The 26,423-nt window shown below is 42.2% G+C and overlaps 1 protein-coding gene across 3 annotated transcripts in view; it reads left to right on the top strand.

Annotated features, from left to right (window-relative positions):
• The window catches only part of LOC121554968 (zinc finger protein 385B-like), a 171,856-nt gene that overhangs the window by 96,732 nt on the left and 48,701 nt on the right, over positions 1-26,423 (top strand). For 2 of the 3 annotated variants that reach the window (XM_045212106.1, XM_045212108.1), the window contains one exon: positions 24,260-24,405. In XM_045212106.1, coding sequence (XP_045068041.1) covers positions 24,260-24,405 — 146 coding nt within the window. Of the gene's footprint in view, positions 1-4,919; positions 5,236-24,259; positions 24,406-26,423 lie in introns of those variants that run through there. The other variant, XM_045212107.1, reaches the window with a different exon arrangement.

The raw sequence follows: 26,423 nt of genomic DNA, 5'->3' as shown, positions 1-26,423 counted from the left end.
AGTTGAGAGACAGACAGACGGTCTACATTCATGTGTGTTTTGATCTCTAAAGTGTGGAAAACGCCTGTGAGAGCCAACGCTTGGAGAAGAGGCTGGGTCTGTGCTGCTATCCCCCTAAATGTTAAAAGGATTGGTGTACTAGCATCCTGTGCTTATGTGGATGGAGAGAAGCAGTTATACTGTACAGTAAAATACCTTGGTTATACTGTACAGTAAAATACCTTGACTGTGAGATGCAGCTAGGGTTTTATTATGTAAAACCTTTTTATGTAAAGCATTATAAAAGTCCTTTATACCCTTAAGTGAAATGCTGGACTGAAATAAACCTACATGCAGTGCAATGTGTGGTAGTTGTGTAACCCCTTTCAAGAGGAATTATGATGCCAGTGCTGAATGACCAAATATATAACCTGTAAAACTGTTATATGTTATAAGCTTCCTATTGACAAATAGACATTTAAAAGCATTTGTCTTAAGTACTTACATAAGTACTCTGTGTGTTTCTACACCCTAAGGAAAGGGGTTAGGCAGATAGAGGCTCTGTCCCAAATGGCACCCTATTCCATATACAGTGGGGAGAACAAGTATTTGATACACTGGCGATTTTGCAGGTTTTCCTACTTACAAAGCATGTAGAGGTCTGTAATTTTTATCATAGGTACACTTCAACTGTGAGAGAATCCAGAAAATCACATTGTATGATTTTAAAGTAATTAATTTGCATTTTATTGCATGACATAAGTATTTGATCACCTACCAACCAGTAAGAATTCCGGCTCTCACAGACCTGTTAGTTTTTCTTTAAGAAGCCCTCCTGTTCTCCACTCATTACCTGTAATAACTGCACCTGTTTGAACTCGTTACCTGTATAAAAGACACCTGTCCACACACTCAATCAAACAGACTCCAACCTCTCCACAATGGCCAAGACCAGAGAGCTGTGTAAGGACATCAGGGATAAAATTGTAGACCTGCACAAGGCTGGGATGGGCTACAGGACAATAGGCAAGCAGCTTGGTGAGAAGGCAACAACTGTTGGCGCAATTATTAGAAAATGGAAGAAGTTCAAGATGACGGTCAATCACCCTCGGTCTGGGGCTCCATGCAAGATCTCACCTCGTGGGGCATCAATGATCATGAGGAAGGTGAGGGATCAGCCCAGAACTACACGGCAGGACCTGGTCAATGACCTGAAGAGAGCTGGGACCACAGTCTCAAAGAAAACCATTAGTAACACACTACGCCGTCATGGATTAAAATCCTGCAGCGCACGCAAGGTCCCCCTGCTCAAGCCAGCGCATGTCCAGGCCCGTCTGAAGTTTGCCAATGACCATCTGGATGATCCAGAGTTGGAATTGGAGAAGGTCATGTGGTCTGATGAGACAAAAATAGAGCTTTTTGGTCTAAACTCCACTCGCCTTGTTTGGAGGAAGAAGAAGGATGAGTACAACCCCAAGAACACCATCCCAACCGTGAAGCATGGAAGTGGAAATATCATTCTTTGGGGATGCTTTTCTGCAAAGGGGACAGGACGACTGCACCGTATTGAGGGGAGGATGGATGGGGCCATGTATCGCGAGATCTTGGCCAACAACCTCCTTCCCTCAGTAAGAGCATTGAAGATGGGTCGTGGCTGGGTCTTCCAGCATGACAACGACCCGAAACACACAGCCAGGGCAACTAAGGAGTGGCTCCGTAAGAAGCATCTCAAGGTCCTGGAGTGGCCTAGCCAGTCTCCAGACCTGAACCCAATAGAAAATCTTTGGAGAGAGCTGAAAGTCCGTATTGCCCAGCGACAGTCCCGAAACCTGAAGGATCTGGAGGTCTGTATGGAGGAGTGGGCCAAAATCCCTGATGCAGTGTGTGCAAAACTTGTCAAGACCTACAGGAAACGTATGATCTCTGTAATTGCAAACAAAGGTTTCTGTACCAAATATTAAGTTCTGCTTTTCTGATGTATCAAATACTTATGTCATGCAATAAAATGCAAATTAATTACTTAAAAATCATACAATGTGATTTTCTGGATTTTTGAAGTGTACCTATGATAAAAATTACAGACCTCTACATGCTTTGTAAGTAGGAAAACCTGCAAAATCGGCAGTGTATCAAATACTTGTTCTCCCCACTGTATAGTGCACTACTTTTGACCAGAGCCTTATGGGTCCTGGTCAAAAGTAGTGCACTATAATGGGAATAAGGTGCCTTTTGGGAAGCAGGCTGAGATTTCACACATGTAGTCAGACAGTGCTGTTAGCGTGTTATCGTGAAACTGTTGACCCCCCTTTATTCAATCTCACTTTAGCTATCTTTAATCGGTTCTAAATTGCCTCATGCATGACTGGCTTTTATTTATAAACATGGAGGTTCTGTTCCAAATGGCACCCTACGTTATTCTCTATGTAGTGCACTACTTTTGACCAGGGCCCAATAGGATATACTTCATTTGTCAGCCTACAAGGTATTAAGCATATTAAACATAATCAAAAAACAAATGAACAGATAATATTTTGATTGTGTGTATAATGGATTAAGTGATATCAGAGCAATTATTGTTAACTGTATGAAACACTGTATAAAGCTACTGCTGGCAGGAGATATTCACAGTTTGTATGACACTTCTCACATGTCAGATATAGTTTATGGTTCTTAAGATTTGAGAAGCAAACGCCTACAGTACAATGTGTTGGACAAGTGAGAGTATCTTGGAGGCTGATCTGATATGGTGTGATATCAATTCAATCCATCTTGTATTTGCCTGTCTCTTTTACTAGACATATGGCAGGTTCACATAGAGTCTACAGTCTTGATCTGATTTAGGGCCCTTTAAAATCTGCGTTGCGGAGAACGCGGATGGAATCACGGAATCAAGACATTAAAATGGAATTCACTAATATTTATTTATTTATTGAACTTAGTAGGAAATCAACTAAATGTATTGAACTCATTAGAAAATGCATTAATTTGCCCAAGTTAATCATAAGACATGAACAAAATGCATCAGTGATTCGTATTTTCCTGCAACTTTCTGAAACGGCACAGGAATGCTCCTGTGTGTGTGTGTGTGTGTGTGTGCGTGCACGCGTATTTCTACACTTTGTGTAGCCGTTAGCAATGATGCTAATGATAAACTTCTTCTGGTTACCTTCTTCAAAGTAGCCTATGCCTACCTGGAACAATAATCTCATGATTATTTGTATCAATCCAGTGGCCATTTGTTTTGCAAACTCTGCAAACACATGAGCGCTACAGAAACATCGCTAACCAATCAACGGTCTCTTGCTGGTGTGCACTTGCATTAAAGGGTAACTACACCCAAGAATCAACATTTCTTCCATTTTTTCCAGACCTTAAAAGTGGTCTCCTGATGCGTTTTAAGCATTGCTGTGGACTTACAACATCCAATTTTGGAGAAAAAAAACATTCTAAAAGATTTTGAGAGAGAGAACCTGAAGAAAACTGGAAAAAACCTAGGGTTGGCTTCCTTATAGTCCCCAGCAGTTATTAACTGTGATTCCTCAGTGTTCACATATACTATATTATCCAAGGCGAGCTGCACAATGACAACTGAGCAAAGTGAAGTCTCCTCACTTACTCAGCTGGTGTTAAATGAACTTAAACGAATTCAGTAATGTCAACAAGGTGAAATTAACTTAGTTACCGTGGCAGTGTGCTTTTTAAGTGTCTCAGGGTTGTGGTGTGGAGAGTTTTTTACTCTTTCATAGGAAACTCAAGACGCGATCCTGTGGGAACGCGAGGAAGCATACATTTTATAGGCAGATGGAAGGAATCCCGAGATATTTTAATAGTTCCACGCTTAGCTTTGCATCTTGTTGTAAAGGGCAAAAGGTTAGGGCGATGTTCCCCATCAGTGCGTCTAGTGATCTAGTGTGTGTGTGTGTGTGTGTGTGTGTGTGTGTGTGTGTGTGTGTGTGTGTGTGCCTTTCAGCCAGCTGTAACCAGAGAGGGGGACATGCTTGGGCCGTTGAGTAGCAGGCGACACTGTCCCCAGAACATCAGTCATGTCAGCAGGTTGAGGGGAATGCCAGTGATAACCCTAGTCATAGGCTGTTCTCTCTGCTACTGCGCGGTACTGGAGCTCCAAGTCTAGGTCCAAAAGGCTTCTTAACAGCTTCTACCCCCAAGCCATAAGACTCCTGAACAGCTTATCAAATGGCTACCCAGACTATTTGCACCCCCCCCCCCCCCTCTTTTACGCTGCTGCTACTCTCTGTTTATTATCTATGCATTATCACTTTAACTCTACCATGTACATATTACCTCAATTACCTCAACTAACCTGTGTCCCCAAACATTGACTCTGTACCGGTACCCCCTGTATGTAGCCTCGCTACTGTTATTTTACTGCTGCTCTTTACTTATTTTTTATTTTTATTTTTTACTTATCTATTTTTTTTTACTTAACACTTATTTTTCTAAAAACTGCATTGTTGGTTAAGGGCTTGTAAGTAAGCATTTCACTGTAAGGTCTACTACACCTGTTGTATTCGGCGCATGTGACAAATACAATTTGATTTGTTTAATCACTAACCGGCTCCTGACACTGTCCCCTGTCCTGTAACATTGTTACACTGGGCCCCATCAATCATTGTCGGCTGATTTACAAGATTCCTCCTGCCTGAATCCTGAATCACAGCCAGCACAGCAGCAAGGCTGCCTTGTAAAATGGATTTATTCAGACTAACCAGACTGGGGGATCCCATTCTGATGACGATAAGATAAGGAGGATTTGATCGGCTCAATTCAGGCTTGGTGTTTTTCTCATCCAGAATGAGTGTTAGCCTGACCTAGATTTGTGACTCGGTTTGGGTTGACAGGCGTTGTGGGGGGGTGGGGTGGTGGGTTGCAGCTGCCTGGCGACAAGAGCGAGTCAGCCCCTCTTTGTTTTGGTGGCAGTCTCTATCTCTTCTTCTCTCTCTTCTACTCTCCGTGGGCACCTCCACTCGTCTTCCTCCAGGCAAAGATCTATCTCTCTTTTCATGCTACCCACACCACATCCCTCCCTCCCTCCGTCTCTCCGTCATCCCCTCTTCCATCATCCCTCTCTCCCTCCGTCTGCAGTCAGTCAGTAACACCACAAACAGGGTGAGCAGCAAATCAGATCACCAGGAGGACAGGTCAACTGAGTGCTTTTACTAAGGGAATCTCTCTCAGCTGTCTAGAGTCCAGGAGATAGACTTTACATGCTCAATGGTTCAGTTATCATGTTTCTGGGTGAGTAGTAGGGATTTATCCATGGCTTGACTTGATCCTTTCTAGTGCTTTTTCACCGCATGTAACCTGCTCAAACACACCAGTCCTCTGAGGTATTTGGTGTTTGGTAACCCTTTTTACAGCCCACTATTTACAAGGTAGTTACTTAGAAATCACTTGTTAAAACTGTATTTTAATGCTGTAAAATAAAGTGTTCTCTATGTTCCAGCAGTGTGTGCGTGTGTATGTGTGTATGTGTGTGTGTGTATCAAGTGCATCTCAATAAAGATAGAACTGGCTTGAAATCTGTATGGGGGTTGACTTGACCGGAAGGTAGGAAAAGGTGTGTTTGTGTGTGTGTGTGTGTGTGTGTGTGTGTTTGTGTGTGTATGTGTGTGTGTGTGTGTTTGTGTGTATGTGTGTGTGTATGTGTGTGTGTGTGTGTGTGTGTGTGTGTGTGTGTGTGTGTGTGTGTGTGTGTGTGTGTGTGTGTGTGTGTGTGTGTGTGTGTGTGTTTTATCTCCTTCATTTTATCTGGTTCATTTGATTGCTCTGTGTGAAAGTGTTTTGACAAGCCTGAAATGTGAATATAGCTGGGTGGTTTTTATGTAACAGTATCTTATCATCTCTGATACAATATTTATTATGATGACTGTAGTTTATGTGGGGTAACATATGCTTGAAACAGAGAGGAGCAGACACTAATTGCTGTGTTATGATGTTATGAAAGAGCTGTATGGAAAAGTTACTATTTGGGAGGTCATGGGCTCATCAATGAAACATTGAAAATAGAAGATGCTCTATCCTTGTTTCAACATTAAAGCTAGTTGTAGGTTAGTGCTCAATGTCTACTATTCGCACAAGTGATTGTTAATATAATTTCCTGTGTACTTAGAACTATTATAATAATGATATCAAAGATAAGATTGATGGGTCCATTCAGCAAAGTTACACAGTCTAAGGGGGCAGGGCTATCTCTATGAAGACTCAAAATGAAAGTGCTATTGTGTTCTTTGAAATACTTTTTTTTACTAATGTTTCTCAAGACCATTTTTTCCAATAGCATATATTAAATATATTTATTAGACTGTTAGAATGTTGGAGTCAAAATGACTCCTCATTGGCTCAAAGTGGGGTCCCTCGAGACACAGCTTTTCTAGTGTTAATTCATTTCATTGTTGTTTCTGCCACGGAGAGGATTGAACAAGGTACTCTTACTCCCCTCTGTTCCTTTGGTGGATTTGGGTGTGAGTTGTGTGACATTGTATTAAACATTTCACATGACAGTCTGGTACCATGCTGCTAGAAGGCATAAAGGCATTTGGAGAGGCCATTGATCATCAGGTGGTGTGACAATTCAGACGTAAAACCTCTGTGGCTCGATGACTATGAAGTGTGGTGTGTATAGCAAGCTGCTTTCTCTAAACCCTCTATTGATGCGATTATACTAATATCCCATCCTCAAAACCCTCTCTCTGAGGAGTTTTAACTTCTATAATGAAACGATCATTATGCAGCCTATCTGAAATAGAAGATTAACTTGTGGGAAATGCACATTTAGAGAGTAAATTAGAAGCTGGCTTAACATTCCATCTGGCTTCTCCTGAGACCCGTTTCCTTCAGCTCAGCAGTGAAGTGCTCTGCTCTGAGGCTGTATGTCTCTCTGTCTGTCTGCCTGTGGCCTGCAGGGAGCTATCTCTCTCGCTCTGTCATTATCTCTCTCTCTCTCTCTCTCTCTCTCTCTCTCTCTCTCTCTCTCTGTCTCTCTCTCTCTCTGTCTCTCTCTCTCTCTCTCTGTCATTCTCTCTCTGTCATTCTCTCTCTCTCTCTCTCTCTCTCTCGCTCTCGCTCTGTCATTATCTCTCTCTCGCTCTGTCATTATCTCTCTCTCTCTCTCTCTCTCTCTCTCTCTCTGCTAAGTATGGAGGCTGGTCCACCTCCATACTTAGGGCTTTAACTTACTTGATTAAACAGTAAGTTACCTGCTTTGGAACGTATTAAATCATGAAAGTTCTATTGTTGTCCAACATCAAACTTGTCCTAGTTGTTATGAAAAATCCTAAACACAAAAACGACGGTCTGCATGACTTTGCAGCATCTGGTCCAAATAGCATAGCTACCTGCTCAAAGTTTTGTAGCAAAAAAAAACATAAAAGCAGTGTCAGAGGATTTTAGAACTTAATCAACACTGTCACTGTCAGGTTACCATGACAACTGTCGCAATTACTGGGTCAAAGTAGTTGTTTGTGCCGGCTACGCAACGTGACTGTTTCAAAGGGGATCATATAAATATTGGCAGATTTTTTTTACAGGTAACATAATACATTCTGCGTGAAATAGGTATCTGTCTCTCTGACCCCTCTCTCTCTTTCTCCCTTCTCTCTCTCTCTCTCTCTCTCTCAATCAGATTCAATCACATTTATTTATAAAGCCCATTTTACATCAGCAGTTGTCACAAGGTGATTATACAGAAACCCAGCCTAAAACCCCAAAGAGCAAGCAATGCAGATGTAGAAGCAATATGACTAGGAAACACTCCCTAGAAAGGCAGGAACCTAGGAAGAAACCTATAGAGGAACCAGGCTCTGAGGGGTGGCCAGTCCTCTTCTGGCTGTGGTGGGTGGAGATTATAAGAGTACATGGCCATTAAGGCCAGATCGTTCTTCAAGATGTTCAAACGTTCATAGATGACCAGCAGGGTCAAATAATAATCACAGTGGTTGTAGAGGGTGCAACAGGTCAGCACCTCAGGAGTAAATGTCAGTTGGCTTTTCATAGCCAAGCATTCTGAGGTCGAGACAGCAGTTACGGTAAAGAGAAAGGGAGAAAGAGGGACAAGGTAGCACGTCTGGTGAACAGGTCAGAGTTCCTTAGCCACAGGCAAAACAGCAGAAACTGGATCAGCAGCACGGGGACAGCCAGGAGTTGTAAGGCCAGGTAGTCCTGAGGCATGGTCCTAGGGCTCAGGTCCTCCGGGAGGGGACAGTGAGAGAGAGAGATGGGAGAATTAGAGGGAGCATACTTAAGTTCACACAGGACACCAGATAAGACATGAGAATTACACCAGATAGGACAGACTGACCCTAGCCCCCCGGCACATAGACTATTGCAGCATAGATACTGGAGACTGAAACAGGGGGGGTCGGGGGACACTGTTGCCAACCACGCCCTCTCTCTCTCACCCTCTCTCTCTCTCTCTCTCTCTCTCTCTCTCTCTCTCTCTCTCTCTCTCTCTCTCTCTCTCTCTCTCTCTCTCTCTCTCTCCCTCTGTCTTCCTCTCTCCCTCTCGCTCTCTCTCGCTCTCATCGTGCTGCATATACATCATTAAAGTTTATAGGGACACACTGCCTGTTCCATCATTATTCAAGTGGCCAGGTAATGGCTTTTCATTGAAGGATCATTTGCATAATCAAGTTTTATAATTTCCAGTGTATATCTCATTAAATATTGACTAGCTCTGGTTGAATATCTCTTATACTGCATGGAGACTCCATGTATTATGGATGGATGGGGACTTTCTCTCTCTCTCTCTCTCTCTCTCTCTCTCTCTCTCTCTCTCTCCCTCTCTGTCTCTCTCTCTCTCTCTTTCTCTCTCTCTGGCTCTGCTCTCTCTCTCTCTCTCTCTCTCTCTCTCTCTCTCTCTCTCTCTCTCTCTCTCTCTCTCTCTCTCTCTCTCTCTCTCTCTCTCTCTGGCTCTGTCTCTCTCTCTCTGTCTCTCTCTGTCTTCTCTTGCTCTGTGTCTGGTCTGCTTGCCAACAATCAACAGGGATTTACATAAGGCGTGAAAATATGGCAAGATTAAAAACTGGGCTGGCACTGGGCTGGATGAACAGACTTGAGACAGACTAAACATGTAGGCCTACTTCTGCTAGTGAATATTATTTTATGGAAAGTGGCTTTTTGAGAAATCATTACCCCAGCTTTGACTTTGTGTGCTTGATTAGAAAAATGTAATAATGAAGTTACTCCTATAACATATCCTTTTTTTGTAATGTAGGAGGTAGCATGAATCAGAATTTAGCAGCTCTGTGTAGAATAGATGGTACTTTAGATATACTGTATGTTGCACAATGTTTTCTATGGAAGTAACAGCATAAGCACTAGCCATCATCTGTGTGTCTGATGTGTGTTGAGTACAATGGTGTTTGCAGCAGTGATGGTGAACCACAAAGCTTAGCAGAAATCACAGTGGTCACTACCTACTTTCCCCTTCCTCCCCAGTCTTTAGCTCTTATCTCTAATTATACTGTATCCTCCATAAACCGCTCGTCTCCTCCCGCTGGGATGACATTGTAATTATACAATAGGGGTTTATAATGACAACAATTCTGTCAACGGTAACAATGATAATCTACAGGCCTCTTCTATGGTGACCTCTGGCTATAATGGCTGCTGCTTTATCTTTCATATAATGACGGCATAATACACACATAATTAAATACAACACTATATATTAGTATAGTATTATGCGCATTGAGCGACCTGTAATGCACTTTATAAATTAAATATTATTACATCTCTGTGTTATTATAATATGCCATTTAGCAGACACTTTTATACAAAGAGACTCACAGTCATGCGGTCATACATTTTCATATGGGTAGCCCCAGCGGTAATCGATTCCACGACACTTGGCATTGTAAGCGCCATGCTCTACCAACTGTGCCAGACAGGACCACATTGCTAATACCTCACAACCCATTTGAACCTGCTATGAACCGAATATGTGAGAGATCACTGAAAGCGAGATAACAATCCCCTAGACTGACTTTGTGAACTACATTATTACATCTACTATGAATTTCACCAGCGGGCTGAATGATAATGTCCATTAGGGTTGATAAAGTAATAGCATCAGTAAGTACATTTGGAGGAGGCTGAGGCACAGCCACTTAATGCATAAAGCCCACGCACAGGGAGACTGTGCAGAACGATATGCATGGGTGCGCCCCAAATCCTATTTCCTATATAGTGCATAGGGCTCTGGTCGAAAGTAGTACACTATTTACATGTATATCATTTAGCAGACGCTCTTATCCAGAGCGACTTACAGTTGTTAGTGCATACATTATTCATACACTACATTACCAAAAGATCTCATTCCAAAATCATGGCCATTAATATGGAGTTGGTCCCCCCTTTGTTGCTATAACAGCTTCCACTCTTCTGGGAAGGCTTTCCACTAGATGTTGGAACATTGCTGTGGGGACTTGCTTCCATTCAGCCACAAGAGCATTAGTGAGGTCGGGCACTGATGTTGGGCGATTAGGCCTGGCTCGTAGTTGGCGTTCCAATTCATCCCAAAGGTGTTCGATGGGGTTGAGGCCAGGGCTCTTGTGCAGGCCAGTCAAGTTCTTCCACACCGATCTCGACAAACCATTTCTGTATGGACCTCGCTTTGTGCACAGGGGCATTGTCATGCTGAAACAGGAAAACATGAAAAACAGTCCCAGACCATTATTCCTCCTCCACCAAACTTTACAGTTGGCACTATGCATTCGGGCAGGTAGCGTTCTCCTGGCATCTGCCAAACCCAGATTAGTCCGTCGGACTGCCAGGTGGAGAAGCATGATTCATCACTCCAGAGAACACGCTTCCACTGCTCCAGAGTCCAATGGCGGCGAGCTTAACACCACTCCAGCCGACGCTTGGCATTGCAATCTTAGGCTTGTGTGCGGCTGCTCGGCCATGGAAACCCATTTCATGAAGCTCCCGACGAACAGGTCTTGTGCTGACATTGCTTCCAGAGGCAGTTTGGAGCACGGTAGTGTTGCAATCAAGGACAGACGATTTTTATGCACTACGCACTTAAAGCACTCCCGTTCTGTGAGCTTGTGTGCCCTACCACTTTGTGGCTGAGCCGTTGTGGCTCCTAGACGTTTCCACTTCACAATAACTTACAGTTGACCGGGGCAGCTCTAGCAGGGCAGAAATTTTACGAACTGACTTGTCGGAAAGGTGGCATGAGTCACTGAGCTCTTCAGTAAGGCCATTCTACTGCCAATGTTTGTGCATGGAGATTGCATGGCTGTGTGCTCGATTTTATACACCTGTCAGCAACGGGTGTGGCTGAAATAGTTGAATCCACTAATTTGAAGGGGTGTCCACCTACTTATGTCCATGTAGTGTCCTTTTTTCGTACTGGTCCCCCTTGGGAATTGAACCCACAACCCTGGCGTTGCAAGCACCATGCTCTACCAACTGAACCACATGGGACATTTGGGATGCAGCCCTAGCCTCCAACGGCTCGCAATAGCATCTTGTAAAATACAATTTGGTGCCGACTGCCTACGGCTGGAACATTTTTATAGGAGCTCGAGGGGTTCTAGATATGTGTGCCAGTGCCACTGGCGTTGTCTCAGTAAACATTAGTATTTCTTTTACAAACAAGATCTGGGCTGTGGGGAGGCTAGAGAAACATATTTCAGAGCTTAGGGGATGAGGGGATGGATGATGCTCTACAGTTGCTATGTGTGTGTCAATTAGAGAATAAGCTTCTTATTTTATATAGCGTGAGAGGGGGATGTCTGGGGGGATGTGTGTGAGTGTGTGTGACAGAGGTCCCCCTCCTCCTTCTGTTCCTAAGTCTCCATGGAAACGGTAGAGCTAAAACAACAATAATTTGCACAACAAGGAACAACGTATTATGATATGAATTTATTGATAACAGCAAACACTCAGGTGTGTGTGCTGAGTTGAAATTTAACATCACTAATGTAATGCCGCTCTTTCTCAGAGGAAAAACGTACCTTGATTAGACAAGCCACATTCACATACAGTTTCATTGTAAAACGATATACAGTGCATGTAAAAGCACTCGCAGAACTGAGGTACAGTACAGGCACTTGTGGCAAGCCGGACGGTGTTTCCTCCGACACATTGGTGCGGCTGGCTTCCGGGTTAAGCGGGTGGCTGTTAAGAAGCGCGGTTTGGCAGGTCATGTTTCGGAGGACACATGACTCGACCTTCACCTCCCGAGCCCGTTGGGGAGATGCAGCGATGAGACAAGATCGAAATTGGGGAGAAAAAGGGTGTAAAATACAAAAAAATAACAAAAGATAAAAAGATAAAAGGAAAACAATTAAAAAGAAAAGGAAACTTTGTTTTTGTGTCGTTGTTTTTTTGTTTTTTTAATGGTTTTTAGCTCAGTGGGCTAACCCGATCTTGAATCCCACAAACAACCGGGTTCCAATTACAGTTCAGTCACATTATCACATTTATTCCGTTATTAACTCACGATTATCTGATTATTAATTCATTCCATGCCCTTTTTCAGTAATTTTCACATTAGAGATTTTATCACACAGAGCGGAGGGAAGTTGACAGATTGAGTGGTGTCATTTTTCTTTCTTTGTCTCTGTTGTGATTTGCAACCACAACACATTGCAGTCTGACATATTGCTGTTCTCTTCAATAGTCCAGGGGAATCTCCACACTCCTCAGGAAACCATACAATGCATCATGTTCGGCTTGTTGCATTCACATTCCAATAGCAATCTGTAGCCTAGCGGCTGCTAGTGGTTGCCCACTCCCTAGTGTCTTAGCACTATTAGGGTTCACAGGTTCACAGAAAACATGATGGATTTTTGAAAGGCTCTGGCTGCTGTTCTCACAGGCATTGCCCTCCCAGAAGGCCCATAATAACAGAGAAATCATTTCTGTGACTCCTTGGAAGGAAGCCCCTTTTTTGTGGGGCTCAAGTACTGTACACCCCGGAGCACTCCACCACCTCCTTCTTCTCCTTCTCCTCCTCACTCCTCCTCCTCCTTTCTCCCACACCCAATGCAACAGGATTGAGTCACACACCTTGTGAGTCACTGTACACACACATTGAGAGAGACAGAGATAGATTGGCCACCCACTCATATAGTGTGATGAAAACACAACTGGTTGTATAATATGTGCTCAGTTCCCTGTAATGTCCATAGACATAGCCTGCATCCCTATGTAGCCCATAGGGCCCTGGTCAAAAGTAGTGCACTATATAGGGAATAGGGTGTCATTTGGGATGCAGTCATAGATCCACTCAACAAATGGCAGCGTGAGATCTCAATCCAACTCAGATACAATATGTAACATATGCCTACCCTACTCAGTACTGTATAGTACATGACAGAACTGCTTTAGTGTTTAGAACTGACACTCAACCTTAAATCTACACAAACAGGCTAAAGTACAATAGACTCTCAATATCATCTTATGTCAGTAATGTTTGACATGTGTATGCATAATCCATTTAGAGTAGACTGTAGTGAAATAGATCATTTATGTGCTACACTGTTCCTAAAAGTAGCAGCAGAGGCACATTATATTATAGCCTAGCTTACCATGTTGAAAACCATTCTTGTTCAAGTCCTTTTAAATGTAACATTTTCTAAAAATCTCAAATGAAATCCTGATTTGTAATGTGCGGTTGTGATTCAGTCAGTGGCTCACTTGCTCCTATGGCGCCTATGGGAGCTACGTGCAAATGCATTGGTTTATCTTTAGTGAAGAGCTGTCCCTGTGGTTACATGTGGTTGACATTATAGGAAAAATCACACATTTCTCTCAGACTGTAGGATTCTCTATGCCTGTTTTAACCGACAGATTAAGCCAGTGTGTGTGTGTGTGTGTGTGTGCAGTTATCTGCCAGCACTCTAAGGAGTTCATTGTAAGAAACCTCATCTCAAATATCCTAATCAAATTCTACCTTTATTTATTCATCATCAGTCCAGAACATCACCAACTGTTTGTGTTGATGTGCTGTATAAGGACATTAACTTATTTTCAGCTGTAATGTAATTTTCCCTGCTCATCAGGTGATTTTCTTCGGAGAGGAAACAAACTACGTTTGCAAATAAATTGAGTTCAAAAGCACAAAGATCCAACTTATTTTAACTACCTCAGACCCCGAGGTATACAGCCATGACTGAGACGCCTCAAATCTGCATTTAAATTGAATTTGGTCCGTTATTAGATTTTCTTCCTGAAATGTTTGGTGCATGGCTGAACATGAATCAATGGCTGTTTCCCAAATGGCACCCCATTCCCTTTATAGTGCACTACTTTTTACCAGGGCCCAAAGGGAATTAGGGTGCCATTTGGGATGAATACAATGAATGTTCGTCCTCCTCCTAGACATCTTAATAACTACACTGTCTGTCCTCTAGTCTGGCATAATAAATAGTTGGATCATTTCATAGCCTTGTAATAATCACAGAGATGCCTAAAGAGGACTGTCTAATATCTTGTTAGCTGGTGGGGAGGCAGGAATGGCCAGCTGATGCCTGAGTCCCAAAATGGCACCCTATTCCCTATGTAGTACACTACTTTGAACCAGGGCCCTGGTCAAAAGTAGTGCACTACATAGGGAATAGGGTGCCATTTTGGGACACATACCATGTATTTTGTTACAGACCCAGACAGGCTGAGTATGTGCCTAGCATTATGTTCATCATTTATGTGGATTAACTGAACTGTTTTATAGCCTAAACCCTGGTCATATTTGAGCTATTTTAACCAGCATCCGAATTCACTCACACAATGGTCATTCTGTTCTGTAGGTGAACTACAGTATGCTCAAATCTTAAACTAAAGACTAGTCCATCTTAAATACATCATTCAACTTTTTAATTAGCTTTTAAGAAGTAGGTCCTCCGTGGACGTATTTAAAGTGTGAAATTCTTAATTTTCCGGAGAAATGGAAAGATGAACCAGGTCTAGAATAGCACTGAATTAACTGTTTATATTCTGTAACTCTAAATGGAAGAGAATAAATCAGACATGCTACATACAGTATATTCCATGATAGAATAATCTAATAATAATGAGAAAAAAGATGAGAATACACAAACACAATGCAGGAATGCCCTTGGTGTTCCAGTTCAGTGGCCAGGCCCTCTCTCTGGGGTGTCATTACACTGTTTTATCTCAAAGGGACACCTTGACTGGCCCGATACTGCATCAACCTCCCTGTCTGTATCCCAAATGGCACCACATTCCCTACATAGTGCACTACTTTTAACCAGCGCTCATAGGGCTCTGATCAAAAGTAGTGCACTATATAGGGAATAGAGTCGCACACTTACACTTGCCCCAAAACACTGATTTAAGGTTGGTTTTGCTTTTTCCCTCTAATGGTTCAGGTTAGGATTTGGGGATGGCCATCTGATCCTTGATCAGTGCCTAGGGGCAACTTCAATTCTAAGCTGTGCTGACCATGAACCTTAGCTAACAGTGTTATACACGAGCACTGTAATCCTATCATTTTATTTTCCCTACCTAGTGATATGATTTCACTGGCCCTGGAAAAACAACTGAAGGTTAAAAATGTATATGAAAAACCTAATGGCTTGCAACCACAAAGGCACATTCCCTTTCTCATAATAGGATGAGATTAGATTCCTATTTATTTTCTCCTAATACTATGATAATGCTATTCTTGTAAACTTTTCAGCCAAAACGCAAAAACATTTTCATTTTATACTTACTCCCAATTTCAAATGGACCTTTCTCGTATTTTGTTGATATCAAATCCTACAGAGGGTCTCATTGTTGAAAGCCTAATTAAGCTGGGTGGAGAGGACATGGTGTTGGGTCACCCAGCCTTGATAAGCTGGGTGGAGAGGACATGGGGTTGGGTAACCCAGCCTTGATAAGCTGGGTGGAGAGGACATGGGGTTGGGTAACCCAGCCTTGATAAGCTGGGTGGAGAGGACATGGTGTTGGGTAACCCAGCCTTGATAAGCTGGGTGGAGAGGACATGGTGTTGGGTAACCCAGCCTTGATAAGCTGGGTGGAGAGGACATGGTGTTGGGTCACCCAGCCTTGATAATGTGGTTGGAGAGGACATGGTGTTGGGTAGCCATTGGGGAAAATAACAATTTCACACCGCACTCCATTTTATTTGGAATGGTAGACTGTAATCAGAGTGGAATGGAAAGAGAGGAGGAGGGGATGATGGAGGGAATGATGGAGAGGAGAGAAAGGAGGAGACAATGATGGAAGGAATGGTGGAGAGAGAGAGGATGAGGGAATGATGGAGAGGAGAGAAAGGAGGAGGGAATGATGGCGAGGAGGGAGAGGAGGAGGGATTGATGGCTAGGTGGTGAGGTGTGCCCAAGGGGCCAAGGTTCCGGTCTAGAAGCACGGTTTCGACTGCTCCTACAGTCTTGCTTCGGTACTGCAGTTTCACTGATCCCCGACCCAGAAACACAATTTCCGTAGATGGCCACATAGAGAAGTCCGATTTGAAAATTCCTAATAAGACACTTCAGTCATCACCTTTATGCACAAAAAATCCATATAATTTTATTTCATCACTCACCGCCAAAGATATTAAAATGTTATATTAATCCAATGTCTGCCATGTTTTTGGATGACATGATGAAGTCGTCGCTGCTCGCACTGCTCCCTGTGCATACTGATTGCTAGTGTGCATGTGAAGTTGGGCTGTGTAAACCGGACGCAACCCAGATATAGACGGTCCATGAATAGGCGTATGCGAACGTGAGTAGATTACGTTAAAGACAACGGTCGGATATCTTGGACGCAGTCTCCAGTTCTTTATACCTCTGTGGGTGTGCCGAATGCTCCCATAATACACCACAGGAGGGTCAAACCCTTCACTCCATCAGAACAGAAAATGTAACAACTCTCATCTCTCAACCTTCATGTCACGTTATGAACCTCTCCTTTAATAACAAGCTCTCAAAGCGGTCTACAACTTTTAGTTTTGTATTTCTTTCCTACTTGGCAGCTTTATTGAGCTAGTAGTAGAAACAGCGGGGGAGGCAGATGAGATAGAGCTGTGAGTGTTACCACTCAACAAGTCCACAAACATGGCTAGATACTCGAAGGACCTCAATAGAAGATGTATACATAACACAAGGGGGGTTATGCAAGGCAAGGCAGGATAGGGGTGTTTCATTTCATTTACTGTACCAGCAGGACTCTTAGACTCCCTCCTCCATCCCAGGACCCATATTAGATGATGAAACAGACATGAAAGAGATGCTGGGGTCAGGATTATTTAAATATCTAACTATCTCTTTCTGACTGACTCCAACTCTCTCTCTCTCTTTCTCTCTCTCTCTCTCTGAATCTGAGTCGACTCTGAGTCTGGCTGTTTGAGAAAGCAGCATCAGACTTAGAGAGATTAAATGAAACATTAAGGATCTTTGCAGTGGAGCTCAGATTTTTCAGTTAGAAGCTAGATTTCCATCCAACTGGCGACAGATTTTCATGTGAATATTCTGAAATCCGCGTAAAAACAATATGCAAATGTTCCCACCAGAGATGTGTTTCCATCAAATTGACGGATAAAAGGCTGTGTGTGATGACATAGTGCACATAAAAATAAAACAATTTGCGGTTAAACTCCCATGTCCCAAAAAAATTATACAAGTTAAATGGGTTTCCATCGCATTTTCCATCGCATTTTCAACCCGCTCTGGTCTTGGCACGTGCGCTCTAGCCTACAGCTCGCAGATACAATGCGGGTAGGATAGCCTACATGATGAGATTATTATGGACAAAAGAGAGAGATTTATTTTATTTGTCAAAAGGCAGCCAAGTGTCAATCATCATGTCTCCAGAATAAGACCCTGGATATTTATTGGAAAGGAGCTTCAATCACCGCGTGCACTTTCACCACCTTGTGAAGTTAATCATAACTTATTTCCTCGGTAGCCTAATAAACCGCATTCTCTATCCGACGTGTACTTTACTTGCATAAAAAGGTTGGATGGAAACCTGGTTACAGAGGCATAAATATCATATAACCTCCCCTGTTATTGGTAATGGTGAGAGGTCATGTTTTGGAGGCATGATCTTTGTGCATCTGTAACTTTCTCACTCATCATTATACACGATTCATTCATGATTATCCGTAATCATGGTAGCATCCGCATTAATGTAGAATTGTTCAGAAACATATTATATTTCTATTTACAATAAAAGTGACTCCATTCATTTCTATTGGGCATAGCATAATCTGGAACACAACCAAAACAAACCGCAAATGTATCCAACAAGTTTGTAGAGTCACAAGCTTGATGTAGTCATTGCATGCTAGAAATATGGGACCAAGTACTAAACTTTTACAATGTAATACAATAAGTGAATTTGTCCAAATACTTATGACACCTTCAAATGAGGGGACTAGATACATAAAGTTAATTAATTTCTAAACGATAAAACAGATATGTATGAAAATACCCTCAAATAAAAGGTGACATTCTGTACTGTCGCCTCATATGAAACATTTGATCTCAAATCCAAAATACTGGAGTATGGAGCCAAATTAAACATTTTAGGTTCACTGTCCAAATAAATACGGAGGGGAGTGTATAGACCACTGGCTCTAACTGGTGTTTAGTTTTATATTTGTATTTATTTAGTTGTATTTATTCACACAAAAGAAGACAAGTGAAAGACAAAACGGTGCAGATAAAAACAAGGTAAAAAGCTGTGAAGGTGAGGTTGGAAACCACACCTAAAAACACTAGATACAATATAGGTACAATACAGTTTTTTCCAATCAATTAAACAAAGCATACTAATTACAATTGAACATCAACATCAGTGTACAAAAAAAACTGGTTGCTCTGTTAGTCTTTTGATTGTTGGTTATTTGTGGCAGTCTCTGATCATAATTTTTCTGTAGAGATAATCCAGCTGATTTGCCCCCAGAAATTCAGCTGATTATTCAGAGTAACACATGTTTAGAATTCTCCACTTATGAGCTCTCTGGTACCTACTAACCATTGACGGTACAGTTTCCCAGGTAACAGGACTTGGCTGTAATCATTCCATTCTCTGAATATTGATGAGTTGTTTTGAAGGGACTTGAGCTCTAAAGCAAAAGTCAATATTTATCTTGACTCGAGTACATCTCTCTCAAATGACATATTCTAATGAATAGAACTACAGAACCAGGAAAATTGGACAAACATGCAAACATACTGTATTTACAGTACATATGATTTAGATACATCACTTCAGAGCAGGAATTAAGTATTCTGTAAGATCATTATTTGTAAGGCCCACACAGACAGGACATGCTCACAACACATTACTACACACACAGCTTCACACTCTCACCACCACAGAAATAAAAAAAACATGTGGACACCATTACAGGTACACCATTACAGACACATCAGTTCTTTCATCTAGTTTTAATGACTAGCCCTGGCCTGGACAGAGGCAGCTGGTGAGTGTTGTAGTGTGTGAATGAAGGGCAGGCAGGCAGGCAGTGGACTGGCCTCCAGACTCAAGTTTCCAGCAACCAAGCTGGATAGTAATTACTTTCTGAAGGAGCCTAACCTCTGACCTGTCACCCCTCCATGGGCCTTGAAGACCACCCTGCCATGTTGCTGATCACAGACTAGACAGACCCAGCAGCAGTGATGAGTGTTCTAGTGTGTGACTGTGAACGCGGGCTGGTCCTTGGTGGAGGCCTTTGGCTGAATACTGGCCTCCAGCCTCCAGCTTTTAACCTCCAGGCAAACAGTAATGACCTCCTTAAGGGCCTAACCTCTAACCCGTCCCTTCCAAGGGTCTGGAAGACTGGGCCAACTGGTCCTGGTAGAGTCTGCGATGGTTCTTCTGAAGAGTTACTATACTGTTATATCCAAAGCTAATACCATGATTGTGTGAAAAATGGTTGTGTGGCAATAACTCACTGTAAATAAATGAATCTGATCAGTAGAGTCACGCTTCAGAGCACAACTTAGCCTGTAAGTTTATGGTTGAATACTTTTCTTTTAGATCTATCACATTGTGTTCAGATCTATAAAAGGTTCATGACAACACAGTTGTGTTTGTTCTCATAAGAAAGAAATCAAAAAGTGTTATTGGAAAAGAGAGTACCCTGTGTTCTTGTTCTTATGGTTTGTTGTTGTTCCTGGGATGGCTTTGTAAAGGCTAGCTACAAGTAAATCACTGCTATGAAATGGGAGGCCAGTTTCAAAGGTCTAGTTGGGTCTCACATGTGTTTCTCACCGAGGTCTTTATTATGGGTTAGCAGAATAACCATGTTTGAGTATGTGGCAAGGTAGAAAAATAAGCTTTTCACTTCCAACAATACACATTTTCATTGTACCAAGTAATTTAGATAGGCAGCTCAGTTGGTAGAGCATGGCGCTTGCAACGTCAGTATAGTGGAGTCGATTCCCGGGACCACCCATACGTAAAATGCACGCATGACTGTAAGTTGTTTTGGATAAAAGCGTCTGCTAAATGGCATTTATTAAGTTCTGACTGATGCGGTAATAATGTGGTGAGAGGCTCATGTGTCATACATTGAGTAATGAGTAATAAAACAATCCAATGAAAGTTAAACCTGTTTAGGTCATTACTTCCTGGGAAAAGGGATTTTTTATCCTTTATTGTTTCATGGTATCAGACATAGTATTCTACCCAGTAATGTTGATGTTGTGGTGTTGGATTCAAGTGAAGTAAACTACAGAATGTGTGGACATCAGTGATTTAAAGACACATCAAGTGTGTGTGCCGTAGTGTAGAAGGCTGTACTGAAGAAGTTTCATTTTGACAGTGAGAAGCGCATGGCATGAAGTTGGACAAGACAGTCTGGACAAAACGTTTGAGATGATTTACAACAATTTGGCATCACATGAGCTATGCACAAGTTACTGATTGTGTGATGCCGTTGTTTATTGTTTTCTTGGTCTTGGGATGATATGATAACTCGCATGATATTATAGGATTTTGCCTTTCATAATGTTGGGGGGCAGTTGCCAATGTGCTCATGCAGTTATAACGAATTGACAGCAGACGGGCAATTCCATGGTAATGGAATTGCGCTCAGACTCAGATTTTTCATTAAAATGTATGCCAAACAAAAAGCATTGATTTCAAAGTTTAACAAACTTTATGCACAAGGACTACTGTTAAGAATTTACACTGAATATTTTACAAAAACACATTTACTGGAAGAACTGTGCAGATGCAAAGTTTGGTAACAGAATCTCTGTAAAATCTCTCAGTTTTTTATGTGTCCACGTTTTCCAAAAGCTGTTAAATATCTGCTCTGAATTAAAATTCGACTGGACCAAATCTGAACAAATCATAGACTATCTATGTTTCATAGACTATCTATGTTTCACAAACAGAGTTCCGTACAGTACAGTAGAGTTATTACATTTACATTTTACATTTACGTCATTTAGCAGATGCTCTTATCCAGAGCGACTTACAGTTAGTGAATACATATTTATTTTTTTTATACTGGCCCCCCGTGGTAATCGAACCCACAACCCTGGCGTTGCAAACGCCATGCTCTATCAACTCAGCTACATCCCTGCCGGCCATTCCCTCCCCTACCCTGGGCCAATTGTGCGCCGCCCATGAGTCTCCCGGTCGCGGCCGGCTGCGACAGAGCCTGGATTCGAACCAGGATCTCTAGTGGCACAGATTAGCACTGCGATGCAGTGCCTTAGACCACTGCGCCACTCAGGAGTTATGTTCAGTACAGTAGAGGTATGTTCAGTACAGCATTGCTTGCTCTTTTGGGTTTTAGGCTGGGTTTCTGTATAAACACTTTGTGACATCTGCTGATGTAAAAAGGTCTTTATAAATAAATGGTATTGATTGATTGAGTACAATAGAGTACATTATAGTGTATTCAACTCTAGTGTGCTCTACTGTGTACTATACTGAACTATACTCTACTTTTCTTTACTGCACTCTACTGTACTCTACTGTACCGTGCTGTCTAAACTTGTGAACCCAACTGTGGTTTGTAACTACTATGACTTCCCATTGTAGCCAATTCAATTGCTAAAATTAACGATTTGGTATCGGAATTTCGAGTTTTAATCACTTAATAATTCATAAACAAAATTAATATCAGTAAAAACACTATAACTAATTGATAGGTCTACCTTTACTTGTTACTTCTGTGAACTTTCATTATCCTCATTATATGAAAATATCTTAAAGATATGTGGGTTTTTGGTAACGGAATTTCAAGGCACAAGGCAATGTTTCTTAAACTTACAGAAGACAGAAACATTTCTCCAAAACTAAATATAAGTGTTGATATTAGTCTGCAGGGGTCTTTACTTCAACATTATTGTGTTTTGATGTATTTCTAATACCTTTCAATACTTTTTCTAGTAGATGTTTTCTAAGACCCTTTTTCCATCTGTTTGACCAGAAATCAAAGCCTTTTTCTCATTCCAAATTTTTAGGATGGAAAGTGGTTGGAAAATGTATATATATGCCTTAATAAAAAAATAAAAATAGACTCTTACCTTTCATTTGACACCCAATTTGACATGCTCCTATGAACTTCACATGTTGGTGCTCATGGGTCCTTTTACATGGAAATGACCAGACACACAAATCAAATTACAAACAACTCAATTCCAAACAATTTAATTCCTGTCAACACTGGAAAAATCTTAACATGTAAGATCTAGAGGTTCTAACCATGTGTCTCCCATGACAACATGATCATGAGACAGGTTATATTTTACATGAATAGATTGCAGTATTACATTACATCTCTATATAGGCGGCAGGTAGCTTAGTGGGTAAGAGCGTTGTGCCAGTAACTGAAAGGTCGCTGGTTCTAATCCCCGAGCCGACTAGGTGAAAAATCTGTCGATGTGCCCTTGAGCAAGGCACTTAACCCTAATTGCTCCTGTAAGTCGCTCTGGATAAGAGCGTCTGCTAAATGACTAAAATGTAAATGTAAATGTATATTATATAAAGACAAAACCCTCAGTAGATCTTCATCTCCACCTTAAACGTTGGTTTCATCCCAGTGATCTCCTGCGTAGCTTTATTAAATCAAAATGTCTCTTGATGGATGATCTAATTCTATGAAATTAGCTGAAAGAGTATCCCTGCTGTGTCAGCGCCTAACACAGATGCTGTAGTTAGATATTTTATGTTCTCTTGGCATTGAACACTGTATGATTTAGTATGAAGGGAAATTTGAAGTAATAGCTTGATGTTTCTTCTTTTTGAAAAATTTTGAATTTTGAATCACTGACAAGAATATGAGCACCTATTTGAAGTTAGTGTGTGTTTGTGAGTGTGCGTGTGTACGTGCGTGTGTACGTGTGTCAGCACTCAGAAGCCTTATAAACCACTTGTGGGTTTCTGAGATGGAGTCACTCATCATCTCACATGCTATTAAATCTCTACTAAGATGAACTCTTGTATGCAGACACACAGATGCACACACACACAAACAAACACACACACACACATGCATAATATGGAGGGAAGATGAAGAGAAGAGAGCTTTTAATTCTGTGTTAGAGTATCTACTGTAGTGCACAGCTGGTTAATACCGTTTTTATTTTGGTCTGGGCTCCATAGACTTCTTTGGGCATGAAGCTTTTGTATTGTATATATAGAGTATGAAAGCCTGAAGTGAACAGGCAATAACCTTATTTCCCTTTGAAATGTATAAAGTAGATATACACAGATATGACTACGATACCAATGAACTGTGTTGCATCACGTATGATCTGTTAATGTGCTCAAGCCCCAGTCCCAGCCCCAGAGGTATTCTCCTAGCTCCATTCCCTCTGCTCCAACATACTGTACTACATCATTCCTCCAGCCAGCCTACCTTCCAGGCTGACTCACACCACAGCACACACACACTCCACATCTTACCCCAGCCTATGAGCGCGTGGAGACGTTTGTTCTGCTTCATTTAAAACATGATGAGTTACTTTCCACTATTCTCTGCCACAGCGCTCACCACAGCCACAGTGTACAGTGTATTTTCTCTGCATGTTAGCTCCTCGTGTGTGTTATGTTTGGTCCTAGTGCTATGAATAGAAACCCTACATCATACTGCCCTCAACTGAAAATGTGTTAATATTTCTCTCTTTCTCTGCTTTTCTCTTTTCCCTACTCTTTCTATCTCTTTCTCTTTCCCTCTCTCTTTCCATTTCTCTGTCCCTTTCTCTCTCTCTTCTCCTCTCTCTCTCCCTCTCTCTTCATCTCTCTCTCTCCATCTCTCTCTCTCTCCATCTCCCTTTCTCTCTATCTATCTATCTCTCCGTCTTCACAGGAAGTTCATGCCATAGCAACACACTGCCTGCGCTGGTGCGGACTCCGTCTCTGATGATGCAGTCCACTTTGGATATGAAACCCTTTATGCCCTTCCACCAAGTGGACACGTCCTCTGCTGTGGGACTCTTCCCTAATTTTAACACGGTAAGACATTGCTGCTTTCATGTCTTGTAAGTAATGCTTTCCCGAGCCAGAACGCTCCATAGGGCAGGAGCCTATCTCCTTTTTCTGTAGTGTGAGGCAGATTGATGAACACATACACCTCCTGGACTGGACGCTAGTCCTTTCATCTCGTGTACTTGTAGTTTATTGTCACTGTTATTGATCTTAGATTTCAGTGATATTGTTTCATTGCCAGAATCCTACTGTCTTTCTTTTCCTGATTCATTAATTATAATATGGCTTAGGAGATTCTTCCTTTTCCCCTCACAAGTAATCTTAATGGCAAATGCACAGAGAGAGAGCAAGAGAGAGAGAGAGAGAGCACTGCAGTCCCACTATCAAGGCATCGATTCCAACCCTCCAAAAATGAGAGGTGGAAACAAAATCTATTCTTATTTTTATCTTGCCAAAAACACATAAAATGCAGACAGTTGGTGTGACAGGTGAAAGGATGTCGTGACCTGAAAAATAGACTGAGAGAGTTAGTCAAAGAGTTTCTATACTTGTATAACTCTTGTGTTGGCCGGGCTGTCTGCTCCAACCATAGAATGACTAAAACGGACATTTCCATCCAAAGTTTTGTGATGGGTGGACCGTTCTATTTACATTCTATTTCTATGTCTCCTCCAACCTGCAGAGTCAGACAGAACAGTGTCCTGTTGAGAGGGACTGAGAGGCAGGCAGCAACAGGAGGACTCACCAGCTCACGTCTGTGTGACTGTGATTCCCAGGCCTGCCATGGTCTGATGTGACAACACTCTTTGGAACAGTTAGTGAGAGCCTCGCCTGTGGTCACGGCAACCTGTCAGGAACACTCTGCCTCACAGCGCTGGTCGCCAGCTCAGACCTGGGTCCCAACACTACTCTAAATCATTTCAAATACTCTGAGGTTGCCTGTTTCCATAGACCCAATAGAAACATCTGAAACATCCAAACCCAGTCAACCTGGCACTCCAGTCAAGGCTAGGGCAAATGCTCAATAGTATTTGAAAGATTTCAAATAGTATTTGAACCCAGGTCTGCTCCAGCTTAGCTCAGCTAAGTCCAGTGTGTTTCCATTGGCCGAGACAAAGACACATCTAAACCAGACATAGTGGCTCTACTGCTGTTGTTGACTATTAAGTGGTACTGCACTGAGTTGATGAGTTCATGTTGGTGAGAGTGATGTTGATTATATACACTGTGACTGTAATGATCACACCAACATTAAATATTGTCCACAAGTTCATCTGGGGACATTTCATTTTGAAGACATTTTGAAGAATAAACTCATTGCAGAATGACATTTTTTACATGTATATTTTTGTCATTTAGCAGACGCTCTTATCTAGAGTGCATTAATCTTAAAATAGCTAGGTGGGACAACCACATATCACAGTCATAGTAAGTAAATTTTTCCTCGATAAAGTAGCTATCAGCAAAGTCAGAGAGACCAGAGGTGTTGGGGTGTAGGGTTTAAGCATAGCCTGAAGGTAGGGAAGGACAGTTCCTCCTTCGACTGGAAGCCAGTGGAGTGTGCGGAGGAGCGGGGTGACGTGGGAGAACTTGGGAAGGTTGAACACCAGGCGGGCTGCAGCATTCTAGATAAGTTGCAAGGGTTTGATGGCATAAGCAGGGAGCCCAGACAACAGCGAGTTGCAGTAGCCCAGACGGGAGATGACAAGTGCCTGGATTAGGACCTGCGACGCTTCCTATGTGAGGTAGGGTCATACTCTATGGATGTTGTAGAGCATGAACCTGCAGGAGCGAGTCACTGCTTTGTTGTCTAGGGTCATGCCAAGGTTCTTTGCGCTCTGGGAGGGGGACACAGTGGAATTGTCAACTGTGATGGAGAGGTCTTTGAGTGGGCAGGCCTTCCCCAAATGGCAACCTATTCCCTATATAGTGCACTACTTTTGACCAGGGCCTCACTGTATAGGGAATAGGGTGCCATTTAGGATGCATCCATCATCTCATCCTTCTGTTAGTCATTAGCTTTACTTCACTGCTTTACTGTAGCC

This window comes from Coregonus clupeaformis, chromosome 40, assembly GCF_020615455.1.
Source record: "Coregonus clupeaformis isolate EN_2021a chromosome 40, ASM2061545v1, whole genome shotgun sequence".
NCBI classification, from domain to species: Eukaryota; Metazoa; Chordata; class Actinopteri; order Salmoniformes; family Salmonidae; genus Coregonus; species Coregonus clupeaformis.
The sequence above is the reverse complement of the archived record's forward strand: the minus strand, read 5'-3'. Positions and strand labels throughout refer to the sequence as shown.